Source organism: Malus sylvestris, chromosome 5, assembly GCF_916048215.2.
Source record: "Malus sylvestris chromosome 5, drMalSylv7.2, whole genome shotgun sequence".
In the NCBI taxonomy this organism is placed as follows: domain Eukaryota; kingdom Viridiplantae; phylum Streptophyta; class Magnoliopsida; order Rosales; family Rosaceae; genus Malus; species Malus sylvestris.
The window spans coordinates 43503113-43517720 of NC_062264.1; the positions used below are offsets into that span (position 1 = coordinate 43503113).

At 41.2% G+C, this 14608-nt stretch overlaps 1 protein-coding gene across 6 annotated transcripts in view; it reads right to left on the bottom strand.

The window, feature by feature from the left end:
* Positions 1 to 7015: 7015 nt before the first annotated feature.
* The window catches only part of LOC126622359 (disease resistance protein RUN1-like), a 47162-nt gene continuing 39569 nt past the window's right edge, over positions 7016 to 14608 (bottom strand). The window contains exons 1-6 of one of the 6 annotated variants that reach the window (XR_007623407.1): positions 11610 to 11942; positions 10529 to 11422; positions 9070 to 10156; positions 8678 to 8959; positions 7522 to 8583; positions 7016 to 7115 (exon numbers count right to left, since the gene is read on the bottom strand). Coding sequence is in view for 5 of the 6 variants with exons in the window: in XM_050291067.1 (XP_050147024.1) it covers positions 7771 to 8583; positions 8678 to 8959; positions 9070 to 10156; positions 10529 to 11046 (2700 nt within the window). In the remaining variant the exon portion in view is untranslated. Of the gene's footprint in view, positions 7116 to 7335; positions 8584 to 8677; positions 8960 to 9069; positions 10157 to 10528; positions 11423 to 11587; positions 11943 to 14608 lie in introns of those variants that run through there. The other 5 variants (XM_050291067.1, XM_050291065.1, XM_050291066.1 and 2 more) reach the window with 5 other exon arrangements.

A 14608-nucleotide genomic window follows, 5' to 3' on the forward strand; every position in this document is an offset into this window, starting at 1 on the left:
CAAGATTGTAATAGGACAAGAACTTATCAATGTGATTAGTGCGTACGCACCTCAAGTAGGGTTGGATACGAGTTCGAAGGAGAAATTTTGGGAAGACCTTGGAGACTTGGTGCAAGGAATTGCTCAGACGGAGAAGTTATTTATAGGAGGAGATTTAAATGGACACGTGGGCAGGGAGACAGGCAACTATGGAGGTTTTCATGGTGGCCATGGTTTTGGGGAGAGAAACGAGGATGGGGAAGCTATCTTGGATTTTGCAATGGCATATGATCTCTTCTTAGCTAACACCTTCTTTAAGAAGAGAGAAGAACATGTGATCACCTACAAGAGTGGGTCGTCAAAAACACAAATAGATTTTCTTCTAATGAGGAAAGAGGATCGTATAACTTGTAAGGATTGCAAAGTTATACCAGGAGAGAGCGTGACTAATCAACATCGCTTGTTGGTGATGGATGTACATATCAAAAGAGTGAGAAAAAAGAACAAGACTTGGAAGTGCCCAAGGACTAGATGGTGGAATCTAAAAGAAGAAAAACAAGTCATTTTCAAAGAGAAAGTAATCACCCAGTGTGTGTGGGATAGAGAGGGGGAAGCTAACCAAATGTGGGATTCCATGGCTAGTTGTATCTGAAAAGTAGCAAAAGAGGTATTAGGAGAGTCCAAGGGCTTTGCCCCACACCAAAAGGAATCTTGGTGGTGGAATGAGGAGGTACAAGCAAAGGTGAAGGCTAAGAAGGAATGTTGTAAAGCCTTATACAAGGATAGGACCGATGAAAATGGTGAAAGGTATAGAAAGGCGAAGCAAGAGGCGAAGAAAGCTGTGAGAGAAGCTAAGTTAGCGGCTTATGACGATATGTATAAGCGACTAGATACCAAAGAAGGAGAGTTGGATATCTATAAACTAGCTAGAGCAAGGGAAAAGAAGACAAAAGACCTAAACCAAGTGAGGTGCATCAAGGATGAGGATGGAAAGGTTCTTGCTACAGAGAACGCGGTTAAAGACAGATGGAAAGGTTATTTTCATAATCTTTTCAATGAAGGACATGAAAGGAGTGCTTCTTTAGGGGAGTTGAGTAACTCAGAAGAGTGTAGAAACTACTCTTTTTATCGTAGAATCCGGAAGGAAGAAGTGGGTGTAGCTTTGAAGAAGATGAAGCTTAGAAAAGCAGTAGGCCCAGACGATATACCAATCGAAGTGTGGAAAGTTTTGGGAGAGACAGGTATAACATGGCTCACTGACCTTTTCAATAGGATTTTGAAAACGAAGAAGATGCCGAATGAGTGGCGAATGAGCACTTTGGTGCCTATCTACAAGAATAAGGGCGATGTACAAAATTGCATGAACTATAGGGGAATTAAGCTAATGAGTCATACAATGAAGCTCTGGGAGAGAGTCATTGAGCATAGATTGAGGCAAGAGACACGGGTTTCGGACAACCAATTCGGGTTCATGCCAGGGCGCTCAACCATGGAGGCAATCTATCTCTTACGAAGATTGATGGAAAGATATAGAGATGGGAAAAAGGATTTACACATGGTCTTTATAGATTTGGAAAAAGCGTATGATAGGGTCTCAAGAGACATTCTTTGGAGGATTTTAGAGAAGAAAGGAGTACGAGTAGCATATATCCAAGCTATACAGGATATGTATGAAGGAGCAAAGACTGCCGTAAGAACTCATGAAGGACAAACCGAAAGCTTTCCCATAACTGTAGGATTACATCAAGGCTCATCCTTAAGTCCTTACCTTTTTGCGTTGGTAATGGATGAGTTAACAGGACATATTCAAGGTGATATTCCTTGGTGTATGCTTTTCGCAGACGATATAGTGTTGATAGATGAAACTCAGGAAGGGGTAAATGCAAAGCTTAACCTTTGGAGAGAAGTGTTGGAATCTAAAGGTCTTCGCCTAAGCCGATCAAAGACAGAATATATGGAGTGCAAGTTCAGTGCAAATGGAGGCCAAAACGAGTTAGGGGTGAGGATCGGAGATCAAGAAATACCAAAGAGCGACCGTTTTCGTTACCTAGGATCTATCTTGCAAAAGAACGGAGAATTAGATGGAGATCTCAACCATAGAATACAAGCTGGATGGATGAAGTGGAAGAGTGCATCCGGCGTGTTGTGTGACCGTCGTATGCCACTGAAGCTCAAGGGAAAATTTTATAGGACGGCAATAAGGCCGGCGATGCTGTATGGCACAGAATGTTGGGCGGTGAAGCATCAACATGTACACAAAATGGGTGTAGCGGAGATGAGGATGCTTCGTTGGATGTGTGGGCACACGAGAAAGGATAAGATTAGGAATGAGGATATCCGGGGTAAAGTAGGAGTAGCCGAAATTGAAGGAAAGATGAGAGAAAATCGGTTACGGTGGTTTGGACATGTGCAAAGAAGGCCTACTGACGCTCCGATTAGAAGATGCGACTATGGGACAGAGGTTCAGGGCCGAAGGGGCAGAGGAAGACCTAGGAAAACTTTGGAAGAGACCCTAAGAAAAGACTTAGAGTACTTGGATCTAACGGAGGACATGACACAGGACAGAACACAATGGCGTTCTAAGATTCATATAGCCGATCCCACTCAGTGACTTGGATTTTCCAAGTCTCCAACCGAAAAGTTTTCCTCACTCGGGAAATTAAGGGAACACTACCTCAACCTATATGCTCCACTCACAAAGCTTCAACATACAAGCTTCAACAAAAGAAAATTCAAAGAACTTAGCGAAGAAGGCTTTGGTGTATTTAACACAATACGTTGAAATGAAGGAAAGCTTATTTATTGATATTCCCGATAAGTTACAAATATGTACATATACTTGAGTCAAAATAAACAAACAAGAGGGAGCCTTCACAAAGGTTGCTTAGGAGAAGTCTCAGCAGTCGGTAGAGCCCCAGAAAGAGAAGGCACCGGAGGGGGATCATTCGGAGCCTCAGTACTGGACAAAACCCTAGAAGGAGGAGGCATCAGATATTGATCATTTGGAGCCTCATTACGCGGTACAGCCCCAGAAGACGAAGGCAATAAATGCCTTTGGAACAAACCCACAAATCTCTGATGATCAAGTAAAACCTGACCATCAGATTCCTTCATCTGGTCAAGCTTCCTTTTCATGTTTGTAGCATAGTCATGCGCGAGCCGGTGCAACTGTTTATTCTCATGCTTGAGCCCTCTAATCTCCTGTTTGAGACTCATCACTTCAGCCGCCAATGATTCAACTTGGCGGGTTCGAGCAAATAGGCGTTGGGGCATATTAGACACAGAACCTGCACACTGAACACTGAGAGCCAGAGAATCCTTAACAGACAACTCATCAGACCGTTTGGAAAGTAGTCTGTTATCTTTGGGAGTGAGAAGGTTCCTGGCCACTACCGCAGCGGTCATATCATTCTTCATCACGGAATCTCCAACGGTAAGAGGACCAGTAGGGGAGACGAAGGATGGGCGCCATATGTTGTCTGGAGAAGGCGGGGCTGCCTCTTCAACAAGGTTCAAGTCAAAACGACGGTCGGAGGGGCCAGACATTTTCAAAGGTGTTGAAGAGAGAAGAGGTCTGACAAATCAAGATCTTAGAAGTGCAAGAATGGAGCTTCTACTGGTGGATATTCAAGTGTGCTTTGGAACTTAATGTCAGCCCCTATAAAAATCTGCACTCGACGAAGCTTCAGAAATCGAAGAGGCGCCTGCTCAGAAATCGAAGAGGCGTTTGCTTTCTCAAAAGCTGGGCTGCTCAGAGACCACGAGGGTCGATCTCAGAAATCGAAGAGGTGTTTGCTTTCTCAAAAGCTGGGCTGCTCAAAGACCACAAAGGCCGATCTCAGAAATCGAAGAGGCTTGCTTTCTCAAAAGCTGGGCTGCTCAGAGACCACGAGGGCCAATTTCAGAAATCGAAGAGGCACCTACTTTTCCAGCCTTGTCAGCACCTGTCACACGCACACTCAGCTTTGCGGAAATTATGGGCATTCTGTTGAAGATTTCTGGCGAAGTAGAAAGCACATGAATCGGACTGTTCAATCACCCACTTCCCACACGCAACAGTAGCTCATGGGTACCACAGATAACTTTGCCAAAGTTCTCTGACAAAGTTGAGACACGTGAAGCTTGCAGCTCCCACTACATCGCTCTGACCAAGAAGGGTAAAAGAATTGCAAAGAAACAACACTAACAAAGTTTAGACACATAAATTTTGAAGGTCTAGCTACCATATTATTACCCACAAGGGTAAAGGAACAGTACCACTGCTGGATAATTGGAAAGTCCCGGTGTGTCAACCTCTGTGCTTCGTGGCAAGGTAGACTAGCAAACATGCCCAACCTTTACTCACATTCGAGAAAACACTCCTAACAAGATTGCTTGCTCCAAAATCGAAGAGGCACCGCCCTCCGAATCTCGAGAGCCAGACTCCCAATATGATTACTTTCTCAAAAATCGAAGAGAGGGTAAAGGAACAGTACCACTGCTGGATAATTGGAAAGTCCCTGTGTGTCAACCTTTGTGCTTCGTGGCAAGGTAGACTAGCAAACATGCCCAACCTTTACTCACATTCGAGAAAACACTCCCAACAAGATTGCTTGCTCCAAAATCGAAGAGGCACCGCCCTCCGAATCTCGAGAGCCAGACTCCCAACATGATTACTTTCTCAAAATCGAAGAGAGGGTAAAGGAACAGTACCACTGCTGGATAATTGGAAAGTCCCTGTGTGTCAACCTCTGTGCTTCGTGGCAAGGTAGACTAGCAAACATGCCCAACCTTTACTCACATTCGAGAAAACACTCCCAACAAGATTGCTTGCTCCAAAATCGAAGAGGCACGGCCCTCCGAATCTCGAGAGCCAGACTCCCAACATGATTACTTTCTCAAAAATTGAAGAGACACCACTATCCGAATCTCGAGAGCCAGACCCCCAGCAGGATTGCTTTCTCAAAAATCGAAGAGGCATCGTTCTCCGAATCTCGAGAGCCAGACCCCCGACAGGTCTGTAATCTTCACACGCAACATCAGCTTTCCAGATACCACAAACCACTTTTTCAAAGTGCTCTGACAGAGTTAAAACATGTGAAGCTGGCAGCTCCCACTACCGTGCTATAACCAAGTAGGGTAAAGGAATAGCATTATTACTTGATGTTAGGGAGACTCCTATATATGTCGACTTCCATCCCTAACGGACAGGCAGACCTGCAAAAATGCTCAACCCTTTCTCTTATCTGAGAGGGCACTCCCAACAAAGCCTTTCGAAATATTCAGCTTTCTTTCCCCCCGATAATACCTCTGTAAACAAGCTATAGTAGAGCAAGAATATCTCATATCATCAGGGTTAAAAGCAAGAGTATCCCATATCATGCTTTTTCCCTGTCTTTTCCTTTGGCCTTGTTCTTACCTGCAAGACAAGGAGAAAGAGAGCAATCAGTCAGCACTTGGAATCAAGCTTCCAGCCAGGAACTGACTGCCTGGAACCCCTTACCTGATTACTTACCTGGCATTGCTCTCGAGTACTCATCTTCAACATCTTATGCTTCCAGGGAAGATATCGCATCTGCCTGAGGAACAGATAGGGCAAGTGAGAAGGATACAAGGAAGCATGTGGAGACAAGCGTAACAGCACACGTGCCGATACATCCACTACTCTACCAAAAGCAAAAGTATCCCATATCAGCAGGGTCGAACGTACTCTAGATTTGATGGACTTGTTTTGACCCTCAAATTCTTCAGTCGGCCTTATACTCTGGAGGAAACCAGAAAACCCTCCAGCCCAGTTCAAGAATAAGCCTGTGGAAAGTTACTTCTTCAAAAGCAAAAGTATCCCATATCATCTCTCCTCATTTTTCTTCTCTTTATCCTTCATGCTGCCTGCAAGATAGGGAGAATGTGAACAATCAGCCGGAGCTCTGATTGCTTACCTTGTCTGTCACCTCTTTCAGCAGATCCCCCAGCTCGGCGACTTGGGGGACTCCTACTACATGGTTTGTATCTCGCTTGACCAAGCATGAAACTACAAGTAAGCTTCAAGTGAAATTGATACATTACCTTGTGCATCTCCACCAGTTACAGATACCACCCCTGGATGGAGGAAGAGTACTTCCAGAGAAGATGCCACATCTACCTATGAGACAGATAAGGCAAGTCAAGACGATACCACACTCCGGTACTTAGAAGTTTCGTGGCTACGAGATCATTCTCCCACAATATTTCCTAATGTCATTTGTACTAAATCATTCACTTGTACTCACTCAAGGAGAGCTTGAACCTATGTACTTGTGTAAACCCTTCACAATTAATGAGAACTCCTCTATTCCGTGGACGTAGCCAATCTGGGTGAACCACGTACATCTTGTGTTTGCTTTCCTATCTCTATCCATTTATATACTTATCCACACTAATGACCGGAGCAATCTAGCGAAGATCACAAAAAGTGACCGTTTTCGCTACCTAGGATCTATCTTGCAAGAGAACGGAGAATTAGATGGAGATCTCAACCATAGAATACAAGCTGGATGGATGAAGTGTAAGAGTGCATCCGGCGTGTTGTGTGACCGTCGTAGGCCACTGAAGCTCAAGGAAAATTTTATAGGACGGCAATAAGGCCAGCGATGTTGTATGGCACAGAATGTTGGGCGGTGAAGCATCAACGTACACAAAATGGGTGTAGCGGAGATGAGGATGCTTCGTGGGATGTATGGGCACACGAGAAAGGATAAGATTGGGAATTAGGATATCCGAGGTAAAGTAGGAGTAGACAAAATTGAAGGAAATATGAGAGAAAATCGGTTCCGGTGGTTTGGACATGTGCAAAGAAGGTCTACTGACGCTCCGGTTCGAAAATGTGACTACGGGACAGAGGTTCGGGGCCGAAGGAGTAGAGGAAGACCTAGGAAAACTTTGGAAGAGACTCTAAGAAAAGACTTGAGTACTTGGATCTAACGGAGGACATGACACAAATGAGCGCAATGGCGTTCTAGGATTCATATAGCCGACCCCACTTAGTGGGAAAAGGCTTTGTTGTTGTTGTTGTTGTTGGTGGTGAAGAACAACAGGCTGAAGTGATGATTCCCAGCGTTGCACTCTCCATCCTGTAATTGATGGACCCTCATCTGGATCATAAGGAGACATGTATTGTCCTGCACTCATGATTCAATTCATGCAACTACTATAGTTCAGAAGTATTTCTAAGAAAACTTAGTTTCTTATCAGGAAAAAAAAAAAAGGGTTGTCATTACCTAACAGGCCAGATAGAATAAAACTCCGATATTACACCAGAATCAAAGGTAAGGTAAAGATAAACAAATAAACAAATATTGTACGGAAACGAGAAATGATGACACACTTGTTCAGAAACGATTAAGACTCTAACAAACCAACTTTCGGAGATTTTTTTTTGGGAAAATGTACATCTGGATTAGAAAAGACAAACAAATAAACAAATAAATAAATGCATGCTTCGTTACACCACCAACTTGCAATTGAATTCCAAACGCATAAAAGAAGAGGGAAGAAAAGGTTTTCAAGGAAGAGGACAATTTGTACCCTCAACTATGACAACAGCTATGACAGAACCACCACGGGTTGGATCAAAGGCAACTGCAGTAACTCCAAATCCCCATGCAGTGGTGGTTGCAGATTGAGATGCAGCCTCGGGACTCACATATGCCGAAAAATTAGAAACTAGAGAGCAGTGAAGTGGTACAGTATCACTGAAATCTTGATCCGTCTGCTTTCGCCATTGTCAAAATTTGAATGGAAGTATCACAAGCTGACGTGATGATACTGTACCATCTAATAATTTCTCGGGAGCAGGAGGGGGGTGGTGTGGAAACTCAATGAGTTTAACGCGCTTTCCAAGGCTGGAAACTCAATGAGTTTGGGGTGATTGAGATACACGTGTGTCCACATGCCTGAAAAATCTGGCATTCTTACTAATGCAAAGCAGTCTTCTATCTCCAGGATATCCAAACTTTTTGGTAAATCTGTGATCTCGACAAGGTTTCTGCAACCAATCAAGAATAGTGCATGAAGCATGGAGAGGCCACTGAGGCTTGGAAGGCTCCGAAAATTATTCTTATCTAGACGTAAGTTCTGTAAACAAGGTAGACTACTCCCAATATCATTAGGCACTTCCTCTAAATTGTTGTCCACCAAAATTAAGTCTCTTAAAGAGCGTAAGCCTCGTAAGGAAGGTAGCTGCAAAGGACACTTCAAGTAACTCAAAGATAAGCACTCAAGCTTCTCCAATCGTACGATGGAAGGTGGTACATTTTTTATGGCCGTCCCATCAACAAAAAGAGTGACCAATGATGCCATTTTTCCCAAGTGCTTAGACAAGCTTCGGAATCTTGAACAACCATCGAGAACAAGAGTTTTGACAGATTTCGACTTGTAGAAACTCCTTGGGAGAGCCTTAAGCGTTTTACAGTCTTTCAAATTCACCAACACAAGACTCTTGAGATCTCCGATGGACTTGTGAACTTCAGCCAACCTCTTACAGTCTTTGAGTATCAATTTCTCAAGATTTGGGAGTTTCGAAAAGTCTGGAGATTGTGTTAGATCGTGGGAGTGGCTGAGATTCAGAATCTTCAACTTATTAAGCAACTGTTAGGCAAAACCAAATTGAAATACAAATTTAAAATCCAAAAAGAAGATAAAAATAATTCCTAATTTCGTTCAGGTTACGCATTGTACTTACCCCAGAATACTCACAAAGAACTTGTTTGAGGCTGCTGTACCGCATGTCGATAGCGACTATGTTTGGTTGACACAGTTCTATTGGTATGAACTCCAATGGGAATCCATGCCAGCAAAGCCATCTTAATTTTTTGGAAAGACATTGGTATCCCCCAACGAGCCGAACGTAGTTTAGTTGGAGCAATCTCAGTCTCTTCATATTTCTAAACGCCCCAGTACTGAAACTAGTCTCTTCAAGACTTGGCAAATTCAAAGCCAAACCGTCAATTTTTTCAGTTCCCTGCTATCAGAAAAAACAGACTCCAAATAAGAAAAGGCTTTGCATGAAAAAAATTTAGATTACTTACATATGCTTACACGTTTAACATAAAGTTTGATTGGGAAGGTACTTACAGATTTGTCTATCAATACATCATTTACATCTTCAGGAAGCCACAATCTACTCCGTTCTCCAGGGAAATCGGGATTTTCTGCATGCACGATATCTCTGCCCATATCTCGAAGCAAATCATGCATCATAATCTTGTTTTCTCTATTAATAGTTACAAGGCACCGGTCAAGGAGGACCTCGATTCCTGTTGTTGCATAAAAGCCACAACCATCCAAGATTTGCATGACATCGTTCTTGTCCATTCCAATAAAAAAACAAGCTATATCGAGGAATATCCGCCTCTTGTAATTATCATTTAGCCCGTCGTAACTTATTTTCAGTTGTGCCTGAATTTCTCCACGAGGAATCATTTTCAATTCATCCAATATACTTCTCCATTCATCTACACTTCGTTTGAAAAGAGTAGATCCTAAAACTTCAAGAGCCAGCGGCAGTCCTCCACAGTAATTGACAACTTCTCTTGCGAGCACAAGATATTGACTAGGACAACAACTACTTCTGAAAGCATGCCAACTTAGGAGCTCAAGAGCTTCTTCCCAGTCCATTCCTTTCGCCCGATATATCTCATCAACTGCAAATTCTTTTAGCACACGTTTGTTTCTAGTTGTGATGATGATTCTGCTCCCCGGGCCAAAAGAGTGGCAATTTCCAGCTAATTCATGTAGCTGCTTCACATCGTCTACATCATCAATTATGACAAGTACCTTTAAGTGTTGAAATCTTTCCCCTACCAAGGCGGTCCCTGCAGCAACACTGCTTACCTTTGTCTTGGTTTGCAAGATATTAGAAAGAAGTTGTTTTTGCAATTTTTCTAGTTTCTTTTCCCGCACTTTTTCAAGGAAACATTTACCTTCAAACCTTTCACAAAATTCGTTATAAATGGCTTTAGCAATCGTTGTTTTACCTATTCCACCCATGCCTAAAATTCCAATCATGCGAACATCTTCCGAATCTCCGATGCGTAAATAATTACTGATATCTTGCACTCGAGAATCTAGTCCGACTTGGTAGGGCGCTACGTCTAAGTATGTGTTGTTTAGCTTCCTAGTGACTTCCTCAGTAATCATCCTGATAAACTTTGCTTCATGCCTGGCATTAGTCAAGTTGAGAAGCAAAACGAAGATTGTTATACAACCACAAGACGAAATTGAACTAATACACAAAATTACTTATCATGACTAGAGATTTTAGTTAAGACAATTTTCTTTGAGATGTTGTGTTTAAACTTAGCAAACATCAATTAAATTTAAATTTAAAAAAAAAACACAAACAAACAAAAACAGCCTCCCTTCCCTACGCAGCCATTTGCCGGCGGCTTCCCTGCTGTGATTAGTGTAGCCTCAACAGTTTAAGCTTTATTGTATGATTTTATTAACAGAGGACTAAGGAAAATAATACATGATATTGACAAACAAAAGTAAGTTAAGGCCTTAATTCATAAAAGAAGGAACTAGTAAGTACCCGTCCAAAGTGTTTCTGAGATCCCAGCCAGACAAATTCGAAGCTTCCGTAAGAGCAGTTCTCCACCTCTCTACCTTCTTGTCATCTATATGTTCCAGAAACAGTTGTCCAAAACTGTCAGTCTGGTTCCTGACATGCGAAGGATCAACGTCATAGAATATCGGCAAAACTAACTGCCCCAGCGTTCTTCTACACTCCATGATCTTAACCAGCTCCTCGAGGCACCAGCTGGAGTTCGCATACTGTCTAGAGAAGACGATGATAGAGATCTTGGAACCTTGGATTGCTCGCTCAAATTTCTTTTTTAAATCTTCTCCCTTTTTAAGTTCTTCGTCGTCAATAAAAGCGTTGATTCCGGCCCTTGTCAATGCTTCATAAAGGTGGCCCGTGAAGTTTTTACGTGTGTCTTCGCCTCTGAAGCTTATGAACACATCGTAGAGCCAACCTTTTGAGGAAGGGGACGAGGACATTTGCTCGAAAGACAAGGCCGAGGGAGCAAAAGAGGAAGTTGAGGACATCAAAGACGACCGGAATTGCGATGGGCGAAGTGGTAGGACACTAACACCAGCACCATGATTAACAGCTCTTCTTATAATTAATAAACCCTGCCACAAATATACGAGGTGCAGTTGACTGAAGAGGGCTGATTCGGTATGGGATCCCAAATTCCAAACGGAAAAATTTCGGGACGAGATTCTGAAACCCACCGAACCGAAATTTCGGGATTTCCGAAAATTTTTCGGGATTTCGGTACAGTTTGGTATTTCCCAAATCTCCTACGCGGATTGTCGTTTTGAAACCTCTGATTGTTGTATCGGCTCTCCGTGCTTGGCTGCAAGTCCCGATTTCACAGGGAGACTTCGAGGCGGAGGCGAAGGAGCTAGGGTCTGCTAGCTTCGAGGAGGAAAATAACGAGTTAGAGAAGAACCATATGATTAAAAACTCCAAATTTCAAACTAAATGTAACACGAAATTGAAAACCCCCAGATCCAAAACCCCATAATTCAAATGCCCAAATTAAAAACGAATTGAAGCCAAACTTTACCACATCAAGATTACCTGATGAAGACAAGAAGGTTACCTTAACGAAGAGAGAAGTGGAAGGAAGCAGAGGTGGCTGTATTGATCATCGAATGCAGAGGAAGTTGTCAAATGCAAAAAGAAAAATGGAAGACTGGATGTAGTGTGAAGGTAAGGGGGGAGAGTGAAAGAGTGGAGGTCCAGAGAGAGAGAGAGTTAAGGAGTGAAGGTTGGGTTTGGGCGGAGTAAAGAACGCATCAATCATCGACATCTGTAAGCAATGACACATGCCTTGTCACAAAAAATTAATTAAAAAACACAACCAACAAAATATCTGGAACATGAAAGACAAAGAGAATAGAAAAGAAAAGAGAGAGAAACAAATGCTGAGATTGGACGAAAGAGAGAGGGCGCCTATCCATGGGAAATTTTGATAACTAGCCGTATTTTGTACTACGAATTGATTTTTAGCCTATCTTTTGCAATCTTACAAATTTAACCAAAAATCCATACAAAAGTTCTAAGTTGCCCCTCCATTCTTCCTTGTCTCTTCTTCCCCCTCTCTCTTCGACTCCCGCCAACCCATTGATGACTCGATATTATACTATATATTTTATCTTAATCTTAGTAATAATTTATTGGTTATTATGTGTGAATTTTGATACTTTGAATTATATATCTAGGGGTGTGTTATCCACACACCCCAAATTACTTCTCACACACCCTTGTTAATTTCTATCTGTTAATCTTCTTCAATTCATCCGATCCGACGGCCGAAAATTAGAAGGGTGTGTGAGAAGTAAAATGGGGTGTGTGGATATCACACCCCTATTTCTAATGTAGGACGTTCAACTTCCTCTAGAACAAAAACTGATCAAACGGATGAATTTTGAAGTAATTATAATTAGAGGATGTTCGTGAGTCTTTCAAGATGATTGTATCAAAGTTTCAGATTTTTCTAGTTCGCCGTTTGACTGTGGCGATGAAATAAAGGCACAGCGCGCAGCTTTCCCAGATTGACGTTTCTGGACATTTTGGGTATTTTAGAGGCCAAGAAGGCATATTTTGAGGAAGATTCCTTATGAGTATTTGTAGGGGACGACTTCAGCTTTCAAAATAGACCTTTTGGGACCAAATCAGAGTTGATTTGATCGGTCAAAAATATGATTTTCTAAGAAGTCCAAATTTTAGTTCAAATAGGAAACCTTTTTATTTTCTGTTTTATTATTTAATTATGTTTTCTAGTTTTACTCTAAGACTTTTTAGGGTTTTATTTTGTATTAGTATAAATAAGATATTTAGCCAATAGGTGAAAAGGAGAGAAAACACACGCACTCTTTAGAGAGCTTTTGGATTCAAGTTTATTTTCAAGGTGTTTTCTATCCTTGTTTTTAATAATATTTTGTTGTATGATTGCTAGTAACTAAATTTCGTTTGATAGGGCGAGGCCACAAGCCTTGGCAAGAATATGTTGTTTCTTTTCAATTTGCTTATGATATTATGCATGCAAGTTTAAATTATTAATCACCGGTTTATACTGTCTAATTGTCTTAATGCTTAGCTACCATTAGGATCTTTAGAAAAGTAATTTGATGCAATTTTGGTCGGAGGTCGGTCCCTGAAATTAACGAAGGCTTCTTTTGGTTAATATGTGCAAGTTCTCTTAGGATGAATACCACGTCTTAAGGGTTGTATGGTTTTTCAAAAGGTTTCACAAAGCTTAATTAGTCATGCATGTTTAGATTTGATCTGAATACCACAAACAGGATTACATGTTTGATATACGCTCTATGTTGGGGGTCCAAGTAGGCATATTTTAGGAAAACCTAACTTTCAAAATATGCATGTGTAATTCATAAGTAATTGGAAGAATTACATAGGATCGTTAAAGTGACGGCGGAACCCTAGGCTTTTACAAATTAATTTTCAAAAATTATTTTCTTTTAGTTTATTTTATTTTATCACTTTATTTAATTATTTTATATTAAATTCGTTTTTATTATTTTAAATCATAAAATCAATTTTTTCTCAAACTTTGTTTTAAATAATTAATTAAGATTTGATCTAACATAGATTATTCATTCAATCCCTATGGAGAACAACTTTGCTAGAGCCATCTATAGTACAATTACCTTGTATTTTTGCAAGTATTTTAGTGTTTTTATCCCTACTTTTGCAAGTGGTATAAATACCTATCACTCACCCCACCCTGCCTGTCTCTTCTCCAAATCCAAATCCACCACCACCGCGCACCCATTGTGACCGACACCGCCACCATATCTCACTCTCTCCGTACGATAGAAGATTTCCAAAAATAAGAATCATGGGTTGTTTTAAGTTGCTTTCATTAAAGCATTTATGCATATTTTGAGTGCTCATTTTTTGTAAACCATTTCCTTTTTGTTTCCCTCATAATTTCTTCAACTAGAAAAGCAGTCATATTCTACTATTATGATGCTACTTCTTAGTTGCATGTCATATTTTTTACATACTGCGCAGCCGGTGAAGTTCTAGTTGCATGTTATTGGTGCACACAAGAGCTTGCTAATTAAGGCAGTAATTCACAAGTAGTTGAGAAACAACTAGTTGTCTGCAAATTGTAACAGTGTAGCAGCAATTTTCTTTTGTTTGCAGGAAAGTTTCAGATTGCAAATTACTTTACTACCATTGCCAATCTCGGGTATGCCACATATGTTTCTTTGCATCAGTTTTGAGTGCCTAATTGGATTTGGGAGAAGAGACAGGGTGGGGTAGGGATGTGGTGGACCAGTGGGAGTCGAAGAGAGAGGGGGAAGAGACAAGAGAGGAGAGGGCAATTTAGAATTTTTACATGGATTTTTGGTTAAATTTGTAAGAATTGTAAAAGGTAGGCTAAAAATCAATTCGTAGTACAAAATCTGGCTAGTTATCAAAATATCCCCCTATCCATCACAAAAAAATAATTAAAAAATACTCATCACACACAACAATGCAAACCTTTAGCATATTATTATATTTCGTAGTTTGTCGTTTTGAATGGATAATGGCAAATTGCAATGATTCATAGTTGGTACTTACCCA